Raw genomic sequence first — 23,666 nt, 5'->3', positions numbered from 1 at the left:
TTTTTTTTTTTTTTTGAGACTGAGCCATATGGTGAAAGCAAACTCCTAGCCATCAGTGCAGCACTCAAAACTTGTTACTATGGATGACCTAGGCAAACGTCAACAACTCATGTCCTTACCAGCAAAGAGCTCAATAGATGGCAAAGTCTTCTGTCAGTCTTCCTCACATAAAGGAGTTTCAGGAAAAAACGTTCATCCTAAGAAATAATGCAGTCTCCTCTCCAACTTCTAATCATTTTCATATTACAGAGTCACCACATCCATAGCAGTCTTTTTTCTCCCAAAATATGACTCATAACCCAGCCTAGGCCTCCCTGCCCTCTCCTAGCACTACCAAGAAAACAAGCCATTTTATAACAACTCTGACTTTTCTCACCCCATCCCAATACCCTCATTGATTATCTCTAGCAAAAAATACTGGCAGCCAAATTTGACCTTCTCAAGCAGTAGAAAAGCCCCCAGCTAACAGTCAAAACCTAAAAAATGGTCGGGTGCAGTGGCGGTGGCTCACACCTGTGATCCCAGCACTTTAAGAGACCAAGGCAGGTGGATCACTTGAGGTCCTGAGTCAAGACCAGCCCATCCAACATGGTGAAACCTCGTCTCTATTAAAAATACAAAAATTAGCTGTGTGTAGTCGCACACACTTGTAATCTCAGCTACTTGGGAGGCTGAGGCAGGAGAATCACTTGAACCTGGGAAGCAGAGGTTCCAGTGAGCAGAGATCACACCACCGTACTCCAGCCGAGATGACAGAGCAAGATTCCATTTAAAAAGAAAAAAAAACTAAAAAACACTAACTGCTAAAAGCATGCTTCATCTAAGTCTCTTCTTACAGTCAGTGAGAGAACTTGGATCTCTTCCCTGTGGCCAGAGTCATCAGTTCTTTGACCATGAAAATAGACCTGATATAGGTCAGGGTGATGACATATATTTGACATAGGTCAAATCCTCCTGGCCAGCAGGAAGCCTTTTTTAGTTTCCCAACAGCGCACCTTTTTATTTGTGACATGTTTTTCCCTTCTATCCCATTGCTATTTTCCCAACTTACCATGTTCCCTTGTACTTTTCCCCTTAGGATCTTTCCCAACCTGATACCAGCCTAGAGATTTTCCAGTGTATTTACTGGAGCCTACTCCCAACCCTGACCAAGCATCACTAGCTCTGCTTAGTTTTTTGTTTTTTTTGAGGCAGGGTCTTGCTCTATCACCCAGGCTGAAGTGCAAGTGGCACAGTCAAAGCTCACTGTAGCCTTAACGTCCCGGGCTCAAATGACCTCTCACCCCAGCCCCTGAGTAGCTGAGACCACAGGCATGTGCCACCACATCCAGCTAGTATTTTTATTTTTTGTAGAGATGGTGTCTATTGCACAGGCTGGTCTTAAACTCCTGGGCTTAGGCAATCCACCTACCATGGCCTCCCGAAGTGCTGGGATTGCAGGTGTGAGCCACCATGCCCAGCCTAGTTGTGCTTGTTGTGCCCCTACAGTGAATCGCCGTGAAAATACATCAACCCCATCATGCCAGATACATAGTCTCTGTTCCCTGGCCCCCCGTGCCCCTTTCATGCCATTGGCTCACTGCCTTCTTTCTATAGTTCTTTTTCCTTGAAAGTTTTCTATAGCTCTTCTTACCTTTCATCCTATCATTGGTCAGCTTCCAGGGTACTTCCCTACATTTATTAAGAGCTTTGGCCTACGGTTCACAATCTTCCTTTCCTCTCCCTGACTTTTCTACAACATCTTGGACAATTAAAACATATTCATCAGTAAACTATCCAGCTCACCAGATTCATGATTCCCTGAACTTCTCTACCAGCCTTCATCTCCATTCAACTTAGCTCTCCTCTTACACTATCATATCCTATCTTTGTCATTGCCCAAAATCTCTAAAATCATCATGTGGCAGTAGCTATGCTAGATACTGGGGAAATAATCCTAACTACACTGTTCCATCTCTGCCCTCAATGTTGTCTTTTTTTGTTGTTTTTTTTTTTTTTGAGACGGAGTTTCACTCTTGTTGCCCAGGCTGGAGTGCAACTATGCGATCTCGGCTCACCACAACCTCCGCCTTCCAGGTTCAAACAATTCTCCTATCTCAGCCTCCAAGTAGCTGAGGTTACAGGCATGAGCTATCAAGCCCGGCCAATTTTGGATTTTTAATAGAAATGGGGTTTCTCCACGTTGATCAGGCTGATCTTTTTTTTTTTAAATAGTAAAGAAAATTTATTATAATACATAGCAAGAAGTCCCAAGGTCACACAGCTCTGAAATTAGTTAAGTCAGCAAATCACCAACATCAAGTGTTGTAGAGGTCTTTCAAGTCTTCGGTTAAATTTATTTCTAGGTAATTTTTTGTAGCTAATGTAAACAGGATTGCTTTTTTGATTTCTTTTTAGCTAGTTTGTTATTAGTGTATACAGATGCTACTGATTTTTCATGTTGATTTTGTATCCTACAACTTTACTGAGTTTGTTTACAGCTCTAAGAGTTTTTGGTGGTATCTTTTTTTTTTTAAATTTTTTAGACAGAGTCTTGCTTCGCCAGGTGCTGGGCTGGAGTGCAGTGGCGCAATCTGGAATCACTGCAACCTCCGCCTCCCAGCTTCAATCAATTCTCCTGTCTCAGCCTCCCACGTAGCTGGGGCTACAGGCACGCGCCACCATGCCCAGCTAATTTTTGTATTTTAGTAGAGACAGGGTTTCACTATGTTGGCCAGGATGGTCTCAATCTCTTGACCTCGTGATCTACCCACCTCGGCCTCCCAAAGTGCTGGGATTACAGGCCGGAGCCACCGTGCCCGTCTTGGTGGTGTCTTTAAGTCTTTTATATTTAAACTCATGTAGTTGACAAAGAAAGACAATCTGACTTTCTCTATTCCAGTTTGGCTGTCATTATTTCTTTCTCTTGCCCAATTGCCCTGGCTAGGACTTCGAATACTACATTGAATAGGAATGGTGAAAGTGGTCATCTTTGTCTTGTTCCAGTTTTTAGTAGTATGACTTTGAACTTTTCAGTATAATATTATGGTGGGTTTGTTATATATGACCTTTATTATGTTGAGGCATTTTTTCTTTTTTTGAGACAGAGTCTCATTCTGTCGCCTAGGCTGGAGTGCAGTGGCGCAATCTCAGCTCACTGCAACCTCCGCCTCCCAGGTTCAAGCAATTCTTCTGCCTCAGCCTCCCGAGTAGCTGGGATTACAGGCATGTGCCACCAAGACCAGCTAAGTTTTGTATTTTTAGTAGAGACGGGGTTTCACCATGTTGGCCAGGCTGGTCTCAAACTCTTGACCTCATGATCCACCCGCCTCTGCCTCCCAAAGTGCTGGGATTACAGGCATGAGCCACCGTGCCCGGCCCGTACTTTTGTTTTTTGTGTGCCCTTGTCTGGTTTGGGCATCTTTGTTCTCATTGAATAAATTAGAAAGAATTCTTATCTCTTCAGTTTTTTGAAGTAGTTGAAAAAAAGGGTGTTCTTGCTCTTTCCCTAAGCGGCCTGAGGTAATCCGTGAAAATGGTTCACTATTCACTTGACCTGGAGAACCCCACAAAATAATTCAAATAAAGAGATTACAATCTTCGGGTTCACTTTAAGAACACAGGTGAAACTTCCCAGGCCATCAAGGATATGCATATATGAAAAGCCACGAAGTATCTGAAAGATGTCACTTTACAGAAACAATGCATACCGTTCCGACGTTACAATGGTAGAGTTGGCAGGTGTGTCCAGGACAAGCAGTGGGGCTGGACACAAGGTTGGTAGCCCAAAAAGAGTGCTGAATTTTTGCTGCACATGCTTAAAAATGCAGAGAGTAATGCTGAACTTAAGGGTTTAGATGTGGATTCTCTGGTCATTGAGCATATCCAAGGTAACAAAGCACCCAAGAGGCACCGCCAGTCCTACAGAGCTCATGGTCAGATTAACCCATACGTGAGTTCTCCCTGCCACATCGAGATGATCCTTACTGAAAAGGAATAGATTGTTCCTAAACCAGAGGAGGAGGTTGCCCAGAAGAAGAAGAAAACCAGAAGAAACTGAAGAAACAAAAACATGGCATGGAAGTAAATTCAGCATTAAAATAAATGCAACTAAAAGGAAAAACAGGATGTTAGTTCTTTAAAAGTTTAGTAAAATTAAGCAGTAAAACCACCTGTTCCTGTGCTTTTCTTGGCTAAGAGGCTTTTTATTGCTGATTCAGTCTTGTTACTCATTATTGGGATGTTGAGGTTTTCTATTTTTCCTGGTTTAATCTAGGTAGGTTATATGTGTCCAGGAATTTATCAGTTTCTCCTAGTTTTTCCAGTGTGTCAGCATGTAGTTGTTCATAACAGTCTCTAATGATCCATCTTGTTTCTTTTATATCAGTTGTAATATCTCCTTTTTTATTTCTGATTTTATTTATTTGGCATTCTCTCTTTTGTTCTTACCTAGTCTAGCTAGTGGTTTTTATAAAGTTTATCTCTTTTAAAAATCAACTTTTTGTTTCATGGATTCCTTGCATTTTTAAATCTCTAAATCCTTCGTTCTGCTCTGATTTTTATTATTTCTTTCCTTCTACTAAGTTTGGATTTCACTTTTTCTTGTTTTTCTCATTCTTTGAGGTACATAGTAGGTTGTTTATAATCTTACTATGTTTTTGCCGTAGGCATTTTTTGCTATAAAATTTTCTCTTAGCACTGTTTCTGTTGTATTCCATAGGTTTTGGCATGTTGTATTTCCATTTGCATTTGTTTCAAGAAAGTTTGTTATTTTCTTCTTAGTTTTTTCATTGACTCAATGGCTGTTCAGAAGCATGTTGTTTAATTTCCATGTATTTGTACAGTTTCCAACGTTCTTCCTCTTATTCATTTCTAACTCTATTCCATTTTTGTCTAGAATATACTTGATATAATGTTTATTTTTCAAAATTTGTTGAAACTTGTTTTGTGCTCAAACATATGGTCTATCCTGGAGAATATTCTATGTGATGCTGAGAAGAATGTGTATTCCACAGCTGTTGGATGAAATGTTCTGTAAATGCCTGTTAGGTCTATTTGGTCTATGGTACAGATTAAGTTTGAGGTTTATTTGTTAACTTTGTACCTAGATGATCTGTCCAATACAGAAAGTGCGGTGTTGAAGCCCTCAGTTATTACCGTGTTGAGGTCTATCTCTCTTTAGCTCTAATGACATTTTTAATATGTCTGAGTATTCCACTGTTGGGTACATATATATACATATTTCAAACTGTTATACCGTCTTGCTGAATTGGCCCTTTTATCATTATATGATGGCCTTCTTTGTCTCTTTTTATGTTTTTTTCACTTAAAGTCAATTTTGTCCAATATAGATGTATATAGGCCATTCTTGCATTGGTATAGGGTTATCATAACAAAGTACCACAGAATGGGTACCTTAAATAACAAAAATTTATTTTCTCACAGTTCTGGAAGTTGTAAGTCTAAGATCAAGATGTCAGCACATTTGGTTTCTCCTGAGGCCTGTCTTGGCTTGCAGCTGGTTGCCTTCTTGCCGTGTCCTCTTAATGGCATTTTCTCTGTGCACATGCATTCCTTGTGGCTCTTCTTCTTCTAATAAGGACATCAATCACATTGTACGAGGGCCCTACCCTAGAAGTCTCATTTTAACTTTATCACTCCTTTAAAAAATCTTATCTTCAAATATGGTTACATTCTGAGATACTAAGGATTGGGACTTCAACATATAAATTTTGGAGGAACACTGGTTAGCCCATAACCGTGAATTCATCAATAGACTGATACAATCAAGGAAAGCATCAATGAGCTTAAAGAAGTTTAAATAGCAACTTCTGAAACTTCAAAGAAAAAAAGAATGAAAAAGAACAGAATACTTAATAAGTATAGGCCAATTATAATAGAAACAATACATGTGTAATGAAGTATCAGGAGGAGGAGAAAAAAAGGAACAGAAGAAATGTTTAAAGAAATTATGACTGAGATTTCCCCAAAATTGAAGATAAACAAAATCCACATATCTAAGAAGCTAAGAGAACACCAAACAAGATAAATACAAAAAATTTAAACATAGGCATATTATATTGAAACTTTAGAAAATCAAAGATAAAAATAAAATCTTAAAAGAAGCCAGAAGAGGAAAAAATCATTATCTGTGAAAAACCAAGGATAAGAATTACATCAGACTTCTCTTAAACCACATAAGCAAAAAAAGAGGGAACTGAAATATTTAAAATGTTTAAAAAAAAAAAAAAACCACTATCTTAAAACTCTCTATCTAGCAAAATTGTCCTTTTTTTTTTTGAGACAGAGTCTCACTTTGTCACCCAGGCTGGAGTGCAGTGGCGGTGACCTCAGGAGGTCACTGCAGCCTCCATCTCCTGAGTTCCAGCAATCTTGTGCCTCAGCCAGCCACCACACCAATCAGGCTGGTCTTGAACTCCTGACCTCAGATGATCCACCTCCTTTGGCCTCCCAAAGTGCTGGGATTACAAGCATGAGCCACCGCGTCCTGTGCCCTCAATGTTCTTATAGTGAAGTAGAGGAGAATGGTATAATGTAGGAATAGAGATAGGTATTAGGTACAGTGGTTTCACAAAGCAGGAAATAGTTCAAAAGGGAAGGCATCACATATTAGAGGTGCTAGATTAGGACATTAGGATAGTAAGAGTGCAATGGGAATAAATGGAGGGGGAAGCATTCTAGGCAGAGGGAACAGCATGTGCCAAAGTTCAAAGGTATAAAACAGAGCTGAGCATGGTGGCTCACACCTATAATCCCAGTACTTTGGGAGGCCAAAGCTGGGTGGATCACTTGAGCCCAGGAGTTCAAGACCAGCCTGGCCAACATGGTGAAACCCCATCTCTACTAAAAATACAAAAAGGAAAAAAAACACCCAAGTGTGGCATCATATGCCTGTAGTCCCAGCTACCAGGGAGGCTAAGGCAGGAGAATTGCTTGAACCCTGGAGGTGGAGGTTGCAGTGAGTCAAGATCGAACCACTGCACTCCAGCCTGGGTGACAAAGCAAGACCCTGTCTCAAAAAAAAAAGAGAGGTATAAAACAGTATGGCTTATTGGTAAAATGGAGAATAGTGGAAAATGAAGCTGGAGAAATAGGCAAAGATCATGTCATGGAGGGCCTTATGGGTTTGGACTTTATAGAAACAATAATAGCCACAACTTATTGAGCATTCACTTACCTTTAACTCATTGAATTCTCACAACAAACCTATGCAGTAGGTGTTATTATTTCCATATTATGTATGAGGTATTGCCCTTTCTTCTTTGACTCTCCGTTTATCCTTTTAGCCTCATTTCTTTTTTTTTTTTTGAGACGGAGTTTCGCTCTTGTTACCCAGGCTGGAGTGCAATGGCGCGATCTCGGCTCACCGCAACCTCCGCCTCCTGGGTTCAGGCAATTCTCCTGCCTCAGCCTCCTGAGTAGCTGGGATTACAGGCACACGCCACCATGCCCAGCTAATTTTTTGTATTTTTGGTGGAGATGGGGTTTCACCATGTTGACCAGGATGGTCTCGATCTCTTGACCTCGTGATCCACCCGCCTTGGCCTCCCAAAGTGCTGGGATTACAGGCGTGAGCCACCGCGCCCAGCCCCTAGCCTCATTTCTTACTCTTATCCCCTCATTTGCTATCCTCTGTCCACACCACAGTATTTCATGTTCCCCTTTCTCCCATGTCACTGTCTTTGCTCTTGCTGTTCTAACAGCCTGGAATGTCTTCCCTTCCATCACTGCCTGGAGAAACTATTCATCCTTTAAGACCCAGTTTCAGTTCTCCTATTTAAAACCTCACCAAAGCCAGGGATATAGAAAGTCAGTCCCATCCTCCCGCATGGGAAGGTGCTCTCTCTCTCTCTCTCTCTCTCTCTCTCTCACTCATATACCCCTATTCCCAAGCGCTTCTCAAGAACAGAGCCACAATAGGAGAGAAATAAATGCTTGTGAACACAGAATTAGAAGCAGTTGGGCTTGGCTGGGCTCAGTGGCTCACACCTGTAACCCCAGCATTTTGGGAGGCCAAGGGAGGCAGATCACTTGAGGTCAGGAGTTCGAGACCAGCCTGGCCAACATGGTGAAACCCCATCTCCACTAAAAATACAAAAACTAGCCAGGTGTGGTGGCGGATGCCTATAATCCAGTAGGTGGAGGTTGCAGTGAGCCAAGATCATGCCATTGCACTCCAGCCTAGGTGACAAGAGTGAAACTCTGTCTCAAAAAAAAAGAGCAGTTGGGTTTGAAATGTCATCTTGCTGCCAGTTCTCAGAAAACTTTTTTCCTTTTCTTTTGTAGCTGAACGAGTGAATGAAGTGATCGTGGGGAATGACCAGCTTATGGAGATCTGAGTTCTGAGCACGTCAGACAGACTCCTTCCTTTTGGCCTCCAGAAACACAGATGTTGGCTGGCCCACCTGTTTGCCTCTGTATTTATTTCCCAATAAAGAAGGGCTTCCAAAGACATGCTGGAGACTTGTGGAGCAGTCCCAAGCTCCACGTCAGGTGGGCTCCAGATGTACACAGTGTGTGTTCATGAGTCATGTGGTAAAGATCATCTGGAGCAAGCATGTGGGACAGGACAGACACAGTGGCCTAACTCTTGGGCCACGGTTTATCAGGTGGGGGCAGCAGCTGTCCAATGTAAAGCTCCTAGGAAGGCTTCTTTCTGACTGGCTGACCCAGCCCAGTCCTTAAAGTATCCCCTACCTAAAAGGACCTGGAAGTACTTCAGTTCTTTATCCTAATCAGCCTTTCTAGACCCATAGGCCTAGCTGCTGGCAGTGTCACCCCTGAGCATCAGCCCAGGACTCTGCTCCCATACCTGCCATACAGATTCCCAGCCCCTTCCACTGCCTCACCCACAGCCCCCACCCTCCATGCTCACCATTCACTCCCTCTCCTGCCAGCCTGTAGCCACTTTCCCCAGTTCAATATCCCTTGGAGACTCTGAACAGAAGCAGGGGCAGCCCCTGCCTAGCCAACAAGCCTATTCCCACAGATTTTAGTGGAGATAAGAACATGAAGAGCCATGGTCTGAGGCAGTAGTCTGAGCCAAGCCAGACCCCACTCCACCTCACTTCAGTGAGGTTTGCCCAACCTGGGATGGAAGAGCTAGGAATCTCTATCATGGCTTGAAATTCCTTCTGACTCTCCTCCAGCTATATTCCTTTAGATCCTAATTCTACAGATTCTCCTGCTTCAGAAATTCTCTTGCTTCACAGCCCTTCAAGAGGCCTATCCACCTTCCTTCCACCACCCCTGCTCCCAAACACACATTCACTCTGCTGTTTCCCTGCCTTTCTCTTACAACCTGCAGGTGTTTGGTGAAAGATGAAAGTGGCTCCTGGGGTGAGATTTTACCTCCTAGAATTATCAAAGGTTTCTCTTGATGTCTTCACTGTGGGTGGCAGTAATTATAAAGAATTATTTGAAATACTGGTTTCTGCATTGCTTTAAAAATCTCAAGGCTCTCAAGTTTACTTGAGTGATCTTGCCTATCTTAGTCATAGAGCTTGTGAGAGATTTGTGAGCATTCCTACCCTGGGGGATCTCCACCTCTGTCAGCCTTCTTGAGATCCCTGGAGCTCCACATTCCTCCCACTGGTCAGAACAAGGCTCCTGAAAGTTTTCCCTAATCAGGCAGGAACTGAAAAGGCCCAGCAGAAGTGGTTGAAACAAATAGAGCTGAGGGGGATGTAGGGATAAAGAGCTGTGGTGGTGCACAACGTGGTCCCCTTTGGAACTGAAATTAAATTGATTGGGCCCAGGTGGTGCTGGAGACAGAGTCCTGGCCTAGCTGGAAGAAAATCTGGCCTCTGTAATGTTGTTTGGTTTGAGCCAAATCACTGTCTCCCCTCTGACCTTGAGTGTTTCCATCTGCAAAATGAGAAAGTTGGACTGCTTGAGTGTTAAAGGCCCTTCTGCTTCTCAGGTTTTGTCCTCATTCCCAGAGCTTTCTGGCCCTTAGGGCCTGGATCTCCCAAGGAGCCCGAAGATCACTCCTTGATCACAAAAAAGATTTGGGAGGGAAAGTGGGTTGAAGGAAAGGACACTGATCAAACTGTCTCAGAGCCCTCCTGTACACTCCTTCCTGTCCTTCCCCACTGAGCCCTCCCCTGACGGTGAGACAGAGCAAAAACCTCTCCTGTGCCTTCCCTTAGCACAAGTCCATCGAATGGCCTCTGCATCAAGGAAAGGAAGGAGCTGGAGAAAACAAAAGGTAAAGCTTTCCCAGAGGAAGGCTTGTTGAGTTTGAGTCCCAGCTGGGAGCTGCCCCCAGCTCAGTACACTGCTGCTATTGTCTGACAGTTCCAGGACTGGCTGGGTGCCCAAGATGCTTTGATTTTTCTTCTCTTTGCTCTGTTTGTCTGCCAGAAAGCAGGGACAGTTTTTGTTTCCTTTTGGTAGCAGCTACAGAGGGGTTGAGTATGTCTGAAACATAGTAACTGAATGTCCACTGGCCGGCCACCTCTCATGGGGCAGAAATCAGAAAAGCCAGGCAGGCAGAAGAGTTGATAGGATCTGCCCTGCCTCTCCCAGTGATGCTCAATGAGGGAAATGGAGGAAGAGGAGAAAGGGGACCTTGAATGCCAAGTCAGGGAGGACTCTGGGAATGTGCTGAGAAACAGGATTCTGGGAGCTTGCCAGGTCAGACACAACCTGATGGCTGCTACTCCAGGAATCCCATCCCCTGGTAACAACTCATCCTTGCCCACTGCAAGAGTTCCTTGAGCTGAGAAGACTGCCACTACACAGAATGATTGCATCAGGGGCCTTCTGCCAAGAATAAAGGATGAGATGCTGCATTGGTTCTTAGCCTCTCACCTTTTCCCATACTTGAAGTGAAGGGCCATGAGCTCCTATGAGCCTATAAAACTGCCAAGATTACCCTCCAAGCTCTTTCCCAAGGCCAAAGGTCGAACTTCCTCCCAGTTCTTCACTGCATTACTATTACCACCCCGCTTCTATACCCAGTGGAGAGAGAGAAGTTGTGTTTAGCTGTAGTCCCAACAGGAATCTAGGGTCTGCAGGGCCTAGTTGAGAAGTTGTTTCTATTTCCAGAGAATAGCAGGGGATACACTTTCTTTACAGCTCTCCCTACTCCTAAGGAGGTACATAAACCACGCCTTTGTATTCAGCTTTCTAAATAGTCAAATGTGCCTGAGGAAGTGAGAGGCCCATGGAAAGGACCACCCAGACAGAAGGTCTAGAAAGCTCTGCTCTAATGAAGCTGACCCAGAGGGAGAGAGACTGGGAGGAGAACACGTTCTGTTGGAAGCCAGTATGACCTGTCCTTGGCCTGAGCCATCTGCCACTACCCAGGATGATTGTGTCAGGCCTTTCTGCCATGGATAAATGGAGAGAGGCTGTATTTGTTCTTAGCCTCTCTCCTTCCCTCACACTTAAAGTGAAGGACCATTCCCTAGTCTCTGGTTGCAGCCTCGGGCACCAAATACTTGGTAGGTGCTATTGGCCTGAACCAGCCCACAGGGAAGGAGCATACATACCCAGACTTGGCCCCTAAATGTAACAGGTGGGGATGGGGATGCCCAGGCCCCCCACTTCCCTCTTCCACATCTCAGGGTCTTTGACCCTGCTTGGCCTAGATAACAGAAGCAGCCAAAGCTGGTGAGGGAAACCTAGAGGACTGCCAGAGAAAGCAAGCCTGCCTTGCCTCCACCATGAATGAACCCACCCCTGAAGCCAGACTGGTCACTTTTCCCAGCACTGTGTGTATGTGAGTGTGATCCACTTCACTTTTCCTGGCACTGTTCCTCAGTTTGTATATATTATCTCATTTAATCCTTATGCAAATTTCAGAGATTATGTGACTTCCCCAAGATCTCACAACCAGCAAATGAAAGATCCAAGCCATGAGCCATTCATTCCTTTTCCTTTTAGATTCTGTCATCCTCCCACCTCTCCCATCCAGTTCCTTTCACTTCTAAAAGCATCCCTGAGTATCCCCAACTCACAGTGGTTTCCGGTGTGGTCTCTGTGCTCCCTTCAGGCAATGAACTTCTAAAAAGCAGGTAGGTACCCTGCAACACCAAAACTCAGCAAAAGAGTGGACAGATAAGAGATCCTAAGCGGCCAGGGTTAGTGGTGGCTCACACCTGTAATCCCAGCACTTTGGGAGGCCATGGCAGGCAGATCACGAAGTCAGGAGTTCGAGACCAGCCTGGCCAACATGGTGAAACCCCGCCTCTACTAAAAATAGAAAAATTAGCCAGGCGTGGTGGTGGGCACCTATAATCCCAGCTACTCAGGAGGCCGGGGCAGGAGAATTGCTTGACCCCGGGAAACAGGTTGCAGTGAGCCAAGATGGCGCCACTGTACTCCAGACTGGGTGACAGATCAAGACTCCATCATCTTGAAGAAAAATAAATAATAATTAAAAAAAAAAAAAAGATCCTGGGCCGGGCACGGTGGCTCACGCCTGTAATCCCAGCACTTTGGGAGGCCGAGGCAGGTGGATCACGAGGTCAAGAGATCGAGACCATCCTGGGGTCAACATGGTGAAACCCCGTCTCTACTAAAAATACAAAAAAAAATTAGCTGGGCATGGTGGCGTGTACCTGTAATCCCACCTACTCGGGAGGCTGAGGCAGGGGAATTGCCTGAACCCAGGAGGCAGAGGTTGCGGTGAGCCAAGATTGCACCATTGCACTCCAGCCTGGGTAACAAGAGCGAAACTCTGTCTCAAAAAAAAAAAAAATTATATAAAATAAATTAAAAAAAATAAAAAAAAGATCCTAAGGCCAGGCACAGTGGTTCATACCTGTAACCCTAGTACTTTGGGAGGCCAGGGCAGGCAGATTGCCCGAGCTCAGAGTTCAAGACCAACCTGGCCAAGCTAGTGAAACCCCATCTCTACTAAAAATACAAAAAAAAATTAGCCAGGTGTGGTGGTGGGTACCTGCAATCTCAGCTACTTGAGAGGCTGAGGCAGAGATTGCTTGAACCCAGGAGGCAGAGGTTGCAGTGAGCTGAGACTGCGCCACTCCACTCCAGTCTGGGTGACAGAGACTCCGTCTAAAAAAAGAAAAAATTTGCACAAGTTTCAAAGATTAGTTTAACAGTGTATAGCAAGAACCATAAAAGTGTTCATACTCTTTCACCCAAACAACCCCACTTCTGGGAATCTGTCCTAAGGATATTCTCCAAATGATTGATCACAAAATCTATGTAGTAACATGAAATATTTATGATGTAATGATTTTTTTTTAAAGTCTGGAAGAATTGACCAAGAAATTGGCCAGAGATAATAGTAGTTGTGTTAGAATCATGAGCTCATTGTGGATTCTTTTTCTCTTTCCCAAACTTTACATATTGGAATATTGATTTTACCCTACTCTGCCACTGAGGATTTATCAGTCAGGAACCCAATAGAAACAGCCCACTCAGATACGATAGTTGAAAGTTTAATAGAGGGACTATTGCCTCTATTCTTTCCTGTTTCCAATCCATTACACCCTGAGTTCTGCAACTCTTAGTGACTCACTCAACAATTATTGGGCACCTATTTATTGTCTGGTGAGGAAGGCAGATTTTTAAGTACATAAGTTATTGTATCATAAATGCAATTATACATATATAAATTGAGTTGTTATACAAAGCACAAATAAAGAAGCAATTATCTGTCAGGAAAGAGACATGAATCAAGGAAGGTTTCAAAAAGGAGGTAGGCTGGGTAAAGTGGCTCATGCCTGTAATTCCAGCACTTTGGAAGCCCCAGGGGGGCAGATCACCTGAGCCCAGGAGTTCGAGAACAACCTGGGCAACATGGCAAAACCCCATCTATACAAAATTACAAAAATTAGCCAGGTGTGGTGGTGCACACCTGTAGTCCCAGCCATTTGGGAGGCCGAGGTGGGAGGATCTCTTGAGACTGGGAGGTCAAGGCTGCAGTGAGCTGTGATGGCACCATTCCACTCCAACCTGGGTGACAGAGGCAGATCCTACCTCAAAAAAAAAAAAAAAAAAAAAAAGTGGGGTGGGGGAGTGACTCAAGTTCAGTGTTTGAAGATTGTCTGCCAAGACAGAATGGCCACAACATGTACAAAGGCAGGAACACATGGCTATGGAGGGAACACTGATGTGAGGGAACCATGGGAGATGAGGCTTTAGCTAGATCACATGGGACCCTGTGCTCCCAGTGGCCTTGTGCTTTGGGGCTATCAGATTTGTATGTTAGAGAGATGACTCTGGTCTCAGTGGAGAGTGTGGACTGAAGAGGGCAAGAATGGAGGCCAGGAAGAGTGAACAGAAGAAATCTTGGGCTTTGGGTCGTAAAGAAATTGTGGCCCTACCCGCTTTGATGCCCTCTTGAAGACCTACAGCTACCTGACCCCTGGACTTCTGGAAGGAGACTTGTCAGGAATTCACTAATGACCTCTTCAAGACCCACACCAGAGTCTTCGTGCAGAGGACCCAGGCTCCAGTTGTGGCTAGGGTTTTTGTTTTGTTTTGTTTTTGAAATGGAGGCTCACTCTGTTGCCCAGGCTGGAGTGCAGTGGCACAATATCTGCTTACTGCAAGTTCCGCCTCCTGAGTTCAGGTGATTCTTCTGCCTCAGCCTCCCAAGTAGCTGAGACTACACGCTCTTGCCACCACGCCCAGCCAATTTTTTTGCATTTTTAGTAGAGACGGGGTTTCACCATCTTGGCCAGGCTGGTGTTGAACTCCTGTTCTCGTGAACCGCCCGCCTCGGCCTCCCAAACTGCAGGGATTACAGGCGTGAGCCACCGCGCCCGGCGGCATAGGGTTTCTATACAAGAAAAATAAAGAGAATTAATCCTGGAAAAAAAAAAAAAAGTGTGGCCCTAGGCCGGGCGCGATGGCTCACGCCTGGTACCCCAACACTTTGGAAGGCTGAGGCGGGCGGACTGCCTGAGCTTGGGAGTCCGAGACCAGCCTGGGCAACATGGCGAAACCCAGTCTCTACCAAAAATACAAAAAAAAAAAATAGCTGGCCGTGGTGATGCATGCCTATGGTCCCAGCTATTCGGGAGGCTGAGGTGGGAAGATGGCGTGAGCCTGGAAGGCGGAGGCTGCAAGCCGAGATGGCGCCACTGCACTCCAACCTGGGTGACAGAGTGAGACCCCATCTTAAAAAACATAAAAGGCTTGGCGCGGTGGCTCAAGCCTGTAATCCCAGCACTTTGGGAGGCCAAGGCGGGTGGATCACGAGGTCAGGAGTTCAAAACCAGACTGGCCAAGATGGTGAAATCCCTGTCCCTACTAAAAATGCAAAACATTAGCTGGGCGTGGTGGCAGGCGTCTGTAATCCCAGCTACTCGGGCGGCTGAAGCAGAGAATCGCTTGAATCCAGGAGGCAGAGGTTGCAGTGAGCCGAGATCGCGCCACTGCACTCCAGCCTGCGTGACAGAGCGAGACTCCTTCTCAAAAAAAAAAAAAAAAGTGCAGCCCTAACAGGGCCCGCAAACGGCCTTTCTCAGCGTCAGCCTATCTGAACTTACACTTGGCCGCCGTTGCGCCTCTCCGGGATCCTCCTCCCTCCTCCTCCCCGGGGCCTCGCAGGCGGGGGGGAGGCGCGGGGTGGCCCAGCGTGGGTGGTCTCGTGCCCCGCCCCCTGCGGCGCCGTTACCTAGCAGCGGGTCGGGCCGCGCGGCTCGGGTAATTTGCGGGCCCCTCAGCCAATGGGAGGGCGTCGCCCGGGCCAGCTCCCTTTTTCTGGAGCTCCAGCCGCCTCCCGGGCACTCCAGTCAGCACCTCCAGCCCTGCTGGGCGTCTCCAGCCAGCAATTTCGCCTGCGCGCGGGACCCACTCCTCTTCCAGCCGCCGCGGCCCACTGAGCGGGTGAACCCCGGCGCCGCGCCCCGGACCCGCAGCGTCCTGCACTCCTGCTTCCCAGCCGCCGTTAACACCCGCACCCCACAGTCTCACCCCCGTCCGCGCCTTGGCTGCCCCACTGAATCCCCACGCGGGGACCAGCGGTACCGGGAGGCCGGGCTAGCCTATGGGAGTTCCCAGATAATGCGGGTTGGGGGCGCCCACGCCCCCATCCCAGCCAGCATGACTCGGTCGCCGGCCCTCAGAGAGCTGCCTCCGAGTTACACACCCCCAGCTCGAGCCGCAGCACCTCAGGTGAGTAGAAGGGGAGCTGGAAGAAGGAAGAGCAGGGCCAGGTCTGTCACTCGGGCCTCTTCAGGGTTTGTGATGTCTTGACGTGCTGTGTGTCATTGGTTGTCTGAAGGCAAGTGAGCGCTAACACGGCAAGTAAGTTGTGCGTGTGTGTCTGTGTGTCTGCGTGTCTGTGCCTCTTCTCGTCATCTGGCCAGTGAGAATGAGTGTCGGTGGGTTCACCTCTGTGTCCACCCAACGACAGGGGTGTGTGTGTGTGTGTGTGTGTGTGTGTACATATGTATCCTGCTCTCAGAAAATGGGCCTATGCGGGCTGGGCCCAGTGGCTCACGCCTGTAATCCCAGCACTTTGGAAGGCTGAGGTGGACGGATCACCTGAGGTCAGGAGTTTGAGATCAGCCTGGCCAACGTGGTGAAACACCGTCTCTACCAAAAATAAAAATTAGCCGGGCATGGTGGCACAAGCCTGCAGTCCCAGCTACTTGGGAGGCTGAGGTGGGAGGCAGAGGTTGCAGTCAGCAGAGGTTGCAATCAACCGAGATTGTGCCACTGCACTGCAGCCTTGGCGACAGACAGAGACTCCATCTCAAAAAAATAAAGAGAAAGAGAGAGAGAAGGAAGGAAGGGAGAAAGAAAGAAAGGAAGAAAGAAAGAGAGAAAGGAAGAAAGAAAGAAAAGAAAGAGAAAAAAGGGAGGGAGGAAGGAAAGAAGGAAGGAAGGAAGAGAGGGAGGAAGGGAGGGAGGGATGGAGGGAGGGAGCTGGGGATGGCGGGTGTTAACATCTTCCAAGTTTGGACCTGTGTCTGTGTTGGTGCTCCCTGTCCCACATCTGGAAATCTAGAAGCTAGGGCTTGGCAGCGGTTATACAGGGTGAGAAGGGAAGGATTTCATGCATTGTTGCAGTGATGCCTGGCTGACCCTTCTCTTTCTATCCCAGATCCTAGCTGGGAGCCTGAGGGCTCCACTCTGGCTTCGTGCTTACTTCCAGGGCCTGCTCTTCTCTCTGGGCTTCGGGATCCAGAGACACTGTGGCAAAGTGCTCTTTCTGGGACTGTTGGCCTTTGGGGCCCTGGCATTAGGTCTTCGCGTGGCTATTATTGAGACCAACCTGGAACAGCTCTGGGTAGAAGGTGAGTTGTGGACACTGGCCATAGCGGCTCAGGTACGGTGAGCCCAAAGCAAGAATGGGGTGAGGAGCTGGCTACTGAGCCTGGCCCTGGGACTGGAGGGGCACCTGCTGGTCAGAGTCTATACATCTGGGCATCAAGGAGCACTGCTCCCTCCCACACCCATAAATGGCTGTCTGCAGACCCTGTGAATTGGGTGTATAGAATATTTGTCTATTATTTTGTATGTGTGTATTTAGCATTTATTGGTAACTTTCTATGTGTTAACATAGAAATGCATCAGAGTTTACAAAGGCAGCTAAAACAAGGCTCATCTTTCAGTAGCAAGGAAAGTAAAATATGTGCTGGAATAACTAAAATACAATATAGAGCACCCGGTGATTATGTTGTATAAAAGAAGGCAGGGAGAAATCACTTCTGACCAGGAGAATCAGAAGAGTTAGAACTAGAAGGCTGAGGAAACTGAGTAAATCATCTGGCCAAGCCTCCAGGGAGAGGGTTCATACACCCGGGCCCAATTAATGAAAAAGCATGACAGAATTCACAATTTGAGACAACAGCCAGGGTCAGGTGGGATCAAATCCAGAAGCATGAAAGAATTCTTTTCTTTTTTTTTTTTTGAGGTGGAGTCTTGCTCTGTTACCCAGGCTGGAGTGCAGTGGCACAATCTTGGATCACTGCAACCTTCAATTCCTGGGTTCAAGTAATTCTTCTGCCTCAGCCTCCCAAATAACTGGGATTACAGCCACCCGCCCCCACGCCGGCTAATTTTTGTATTTTTGGTAGAGATGGGGTTTCACCATGTTAGCCAGGCTGGTCTCAAACTCCTGACCTTGTGATCTGCCCACCTAGGCCTCCCAAAGTGCTGGGATTACAGGTGTGAGCCACCATGCCCAGCCTAATTTTTGTATTTTTAGTAGAGACAGGGTTTCGCCATGTTGGCCAAGCTGGTTTCGAACTCCTGGCCTCAAGTAATCTGCCCACTTCAGCATCCCAAAGTGCTGATTACAGGCGTGAGCCACTGCACCCAGCCAGAATGATTTCTTCTTAATAATTTCAGTATGACTCTCTCCTTTCCTGAGGCCTGGTTTCATATGGCAGCCCTTAACAGAAGTCAAACTCCAGTCTAGTTTTCCCTGGGAAATTTGCATTTTGTAGGCTCCCTCAGCCCTGGCCCATACCCAACGGCAGAGCCCAGGTTGGAGTCTCACACCCTTGAGTTATTCCAAATACTGGCAAGTCCTAGGATCCAGAGCAGATGTTTCCCAGAGCTTGCCTGCCTCCTGGGCTCCCACATGTCCCCACCCTACCTACCCCCAGCCCTGCAGACTCTCACATCCATACACACTTTCAGCCAGCCCTGGGGTCCAGAGCAGATGTTTTGCTCTGTCTGCCTGTCTGCCCTCAGCCCCAGGACACACATGTGCATACACGCACATACACATACCCCCACCCACACCATTGCTGCCTGGGTGGTCTCAAATGACTCTTGGATTTCCTGCCACAACAGAGGCAGTCTCCCTTCCCCTCCTCCCTCTCCATCCCCACATCTGCCCCATCTAAACACTGCTTGAACCTCCACGTTTCCTTGTCCTCTACTACACTCCCGCATAGGAAAGGTTAGATCCCAGCAGGTTTTTGCTGTTGTTTGAGGGAGGGTGTTATAACAGGATGGTAGCCAATTCCTAGGCTTTTTTCCTTTATTTCAGAATATCGCTCTGTCCTATATTGGCTGGGGATGAGGTAAAAGCAGTGATCTTTTTTTTCAGAGAGATGGAGTCTTACCATGAGACCCAATCTCGAAGAAAAAGAGTAAGCAGATAGGTTGCAGTGGTTCAAACCTATAATCCCAGCACTTTGGGAGGCCGAAGTAGGTGGATCACCTGAGGTCAGGAGTTCGAGTCCAGTCTGGCTAACCTGGTGAAACTCCATCTCTACTAAAAATATGAAAATTAGCCAAGTGTGGTTGTTCATGCGTATAGCCCCAGCTACTCCGGAGGCTGAGGCAGGAGAATCGCTTGAACCCGGGAGGCGGAGGTTGCAATGAGTCAAGATCGTGCCATTGCACTCCAGCCAGGGCAATAAGAGCTGCAATTCTATGCAGAAGACAGGGATGGCATTATATGAGTTGGTAGAACCACCATCACTTAAATACCTAAAGCTAAAACCTTAGGTTTTAGCCTCAGTTCTTGCTCGTCCAATTGGTTACTAAACTAGTAAATCCTTGTTTAGCTCTCTCGTAACAGACCCATCCTTTCTACTTTGTGGTCACTGCTCTAGTTGAGGCCTTGTTCCATCTCTAGCAATATACTCCTGATTGTCATTTAGAATACCTTCAGATCAGGCATGGTGGCTCATACTTGTAATCCTAGCACTTTGGGAGACCGAGGTGGGAGGCTTGACTGAGCCCAGGAATTCAAGACCAGCCTGGGAAACATGGCAAAACCCCATCGCTTTTTCTTAAAAATTAAAAAATAAGGCCGGGCACAGTGCCTCATGCCTGTAATCCCAGCACTTTGGGAGGCCAAGGCAGGCAGATCATGAGATCAGGAGTTCAAGACCAGCCTGACCAACATGGTGAAACCGTCTCTACTAAAAATACAAAAATTAGCCAGTTGTGGTGGCACACGCCTGTAATCCCAGCTACTTGGGAAGCTGAGGCAGGGGAATCACTTGATCCTGAGAGGTGGAGGTTATAGTGAGCCGAGATAGTGCCATTGCACTCCAGTTTGGGTGACAGAGGGAGACTTCGTCTCGAAAAAAAAAAAATTAAAAAATAAGGCCAGGCATGGTGGCTCATACCTGTAACCCCAGCATTTTGGGAGGCCGAGGTGGGTTGATCACCTGAGGTCAGGAGTTTGAGACCAGCCTGGCCAACATGGCAAAACCTCGTCTCTTAGTAGAGACAAGGTAAAAATACAAAATTTGGTCAGGATGGTGGCGTGTGCCTGTAATCCCAGCTACCTGAGAGGCTGAGGCAGGAGAGTCACTTAAACCCAGGTGGCAGAGGTTGCAGTGAGCAGAGATTGTGCCACTGCACTCCAGCCTGGGTATCAGAGAAAGACTCCATCTCAAAAAAATAAATAAATAGGCCGGGCATGGTGGCTCAAGCCTGTAATCCCAGTACTTTGGAAGGCCAAGGCAGGCGGATCACCTGAGGTTGGGAGTTCCAGACCAGTCTGACCAACATGGAGAACTCCAACTCTACTAAAAATACAAAATTAGCTGGGTGTGGTGGTGCATGCCTGTAATCCCAGCTATGTGGGAGGCTGAGGCAGGAGAATCGCTTGAACCCGGGAGGTGGAGGTTGTAGTGAGCCAGAATCACGCCATTGCACTCCAGCCTGGGCAACAGGAACGAAATTCCATCAAAAAAAAAAATAACAATAATAAAATAAATAAGTAAATAAAATAATAGAATGCTCTTAGCCACATGAAAGAGAAAGAAAGGAAAGGAAGGAGGGAGGAAGGAAGATTGATTTGTTATTCTCTGTAACCAGAAGTCTGGTTAATTCAGTTAATTCAGCAGCCCAAGGACATTAGCAAGGACCCAGTTTCTTTCTTTCTCCTCTGCTGTCTTCAACATGTTGGACTTTTGTCCTCAGGCTTATCCCAAGGGGGCTGCTGCAGTGGCAGGAAAAAGAAGTCATTCTTGTCTTGCATGTATTTTTGTTTTTGTTTTGTTTTGTTTTATAGAGACAGGGTCTCACTCTTTTACCCAGGCTGGAGTGCAGTGGCACAATCACAGCTCACTGCAGCCTCAAACTTCTAGGCTCACACAGCCCTCTTGCCTCTTTCTCCATAGTATCTGGGACTACAGGCACACAACACCACGCACAGCTAATTTTTTTGTTTTTTTGTTTTTTGTAGAGACTCAGTCCCACTGTGTTGCCCAGGCTGGTCTTTTTTTTTTTCCCCCAAGACAGAGTCTTGCTCTGTCGCCCAGGCTGGAGTGCATTGGCGCGATCTCAGCTCACTCTAACCTCCTCACACCACACCTGGCTAATTTTTGTATTCTTAGTAGAGACTGGGTTTCACCACGTTGGTCACGCTGGTCCCGACCTCCTGACCTGGTCTACCCACGTCAGCCTTCCAAAGAGCTAGGATTACAGGCCTGAGCCACCACACCCGGCCGGCCCCCAGGCTGGTCTTGAACTGGTCTCAAGCGATCCTCCTGCCTTTGCCTTTGAAGTGCTGTGATTACCTGCATGAGCCACCGTGCCTGGTCTTGCATGTCTTTTTGAAAGTGAAGAAAAATTTAGGCCAGGTGCGGTGGCTGACGCCTGTAATCCCAGCACTTTGGGAAGCCAAGGCGGGCAGATCATGAAGTCAAGAGAACGAGACCATCCTGGCCAACATGGTGAAACCCCATCTCTACTAAAAATACAAAAGTTAGCTGGGCGTAGTGGCACACGCCTGTAATCCGAGCTACTCGGGAGGCTGAGGCATGAGAACTGCTTGAACCTGGGAGGCGGAGGTTGTGGTGAACCAAGATCGCCAATACACTCCAGCCTGGGCGAAAGGGCAAAACTCTATCTCAAAAAAAAAAAAAAACAGAAAAGAAACTGAGGAAAAATTTATTAGAAGCCTCTCAGCCAACTTCTCATTTGATGTCTTTGGGGAGAACTATGCAGCATCCTATTCGGAAATCCTAAACTTGCCAAAGGCAATGAAATTACTGATTGGCTTCTTAAACTAATCAAGCTTCACCTTCTGATGCTGGGGAAGAGCCCAGCTGTCCCTAATCACTAGGCCTTTCCAAGGATGGCCACCAAAATCAGGGTCTTTTGGAAGGGAGGAAGGTGCTGACAGCCTCATCTTCAAATCTGCCTCCACAGCACTGCCCTGTGGCCAATCTCCATCTGGCCAAGTCAGTCCCCTTCTTAGAGCCCTTCCACCAATTTCTACCAGATTCTGTGAAGTCAAATATAAACTCCACAGCACACACTCTAGGCCCTCCATAATTGGACTTGATTGCTTCTCCCGCACTGTCACTGGCTCCTCCCTGGCTCACTCTTAGCAGTACCAAAACACTGAGCCTTTGACAGTTCCCTGCACACACTTGGTCCAGGACACCTTTCCTGACTTCTTCTCGGGGGCACCTCTTATCATTCACAACTCACAACAGTGTATTCACAAAAATACATTGTTAGGTGATGAAAAAGTCAGATCATCTCTGTCAAAATCTACCAGGACTCGCATTTCACCCAAAGAAAGCTTAGGTCCCTACAGTTGCATATAGGCCCTTACAGGTGAAACTTCTGGACCAAAGATTATGAAGCATACATATTGCAGTGTTGCTTTCCCCAAAGAGTATACCATAGTGCCCTCCCATAGCGGATTAGAGTGTACTCCTTTAAACCAGCAATGAGTGCTATCAATTTTAAAGTTTTTCGGTAAATTATTAGATAGTAACTTATTATTTTTATTTGCATTTATAGGATTACTTATAAGGTGGACCCTTTTTCCACATTGGTTAGCCAGTTATATTTTCGCATCAGTAAAGACATAAAAGTTTGGCCAAGCATAATGACTTATGCCTGTAATCCCAGCACTTTCAGAGGCTGAGGTGGGAGGATCACTTGAGCCCAGGAATTTGAGACCAGCCTGGACAACATGGGGAGACCCTGCCTCTACAAAAAATACAAAACTTATCTGGGCATAGTGGCACACACCTGTAGTTCCAGCTACTTGGGAGGACTGCTTGAGCCAGGAGGTCAAGGCTGCAGTGAGCTGTGACCATACCACTGCACTACAGCCTGGGTGACAGAGCGAGATCTTGTCTCAAAAAAAATTAAAAAAGAGAGACAGACAAGTTTTTTTTTAATGTATTGATCTTGATGTTCTCCCTCCTGTCTTATCTCCTCCACACTCACCTGCAGTCTTTCTTTCCTTCAGTTCCTTCTCATTTTTCTGTCACATCATTTCTCTTCCAGCAACTACTGAATAATAACTCCATATCTGTACCTACTATGTGCCATGCAATTTCCTAAGTACTTTACCTGCACTGATTCTAACTCTACCAAGGTAGTCACTGAGGCAGGAGAATTGCTTGAACCTGGGAGGCAGAAGTTGCAGTGAGCTGAGATCACACCACTGCACTTCAGCCTGGTGACAGAGCGAGACTCCCTCTCAAAAAAAAAAAAAAATGCCAGTCATCATGGTGATTCACTTCTGTAATCCTAGCACTTTGGGAGGCCAAGATAGATGGATTGCCTGAGGTCAGGGGTTGGAGACCAGCCTGGCCAACATGGTGAAATCCTGTCTCTATTAATAATACAAAAATTAGCTGGGTGTGGTGGTGCACACCTGTAATTCCAGCTACTCAGGAGGCTGAGGCAGGAGAACCACTTAAACCCAGGAGGCAGAGGTTCCAGTGAGCCGAGATTGTGCCATTGCCCTCCAGACTGGGCAATAAGAGTGAAACTCTGTCTCAAAAAAA

General features: G+C 46.6%; 2 protein-coding genes and 1 pseudogene across 6 annotated transcripts in view; all 3 read left to right on the top strand.

Annotated features, from left to right (window-relative positions):
* The window catches only part of EIF2B3 (eukaryotic translation initiation factor 2B subunit gamma), a 114,421-nt gene extending 105,908 nt beyond the window's left edge, over window positions 1-8,513 (top strand). For both annotated transcript variants that reach the window (XM_037742861.1, XM_017540804.1), the window contains exon 9: window positions 8,287-8,513. In XM_037742861.1, coding sequence (XP_037598789.1) covers window positions 8,287-8,339 — 53 coding nt within the window. In that variant the 3' untranslated portion in view covers window positions 8,340-8,513. The remainder of the gene's footprint in view (window positions 1-8,286) is intronic.
* Window positions 3,407-4,420, top strand: LOC108312740 (annotated as a pseudogene).
* A 7,091-nt stretch (window positions 8,514-15,604) lies between the features above and the next one.
* Window positions 15,605-23,666, top strand: part of PTCH2 (patched 2) — a 20,155-nt gene continuing 12,093 nt past the window's right edge. Inside the window, exons 1-2 of one of the 4 annotated variants that reach the window (XM_037742860.1) lie at window positions 15,605-16,101; window positions 17,036-17,228. In XM_037742860.1, the coding sequence (XP_037598788.1) occupies window positions 15,991-16,101; window positions 17,036-17,228 (304 nt within the window). In that variant the 5' untranslated portion in view covers window positions 15,605-15,990. The remainder of the gene's footprint in view (window positions 16,102-17,035; window positions 17,229-23,666) is intronic. The other 3 variants (XM_037742858.1, XM_037742859.1, XM_017540801.2) reach the window with 3 other exon arrangements.

The sequence above is a fragment of the Cebus imitator genome, unplaced genomic scaffold, assembly GCF_001604975.1.
Source record: "Cebus imitator isolate Cc_AM_T3 unplaced genomic scaffold, Cebus_imitator-1.0 Scaffold129, whole genome shotgun sequence".
In the NCBI taxonomy this organism is placed as follows: domain Eukaryota; kingdom Metazoa; phylum Chordata; class Mammalia; order Primates; family Cebidae; genus Cebus; species Cebus imitator.
This window is presented reverse-complemented; position numbering and strand designations above follow the sequence as displayed.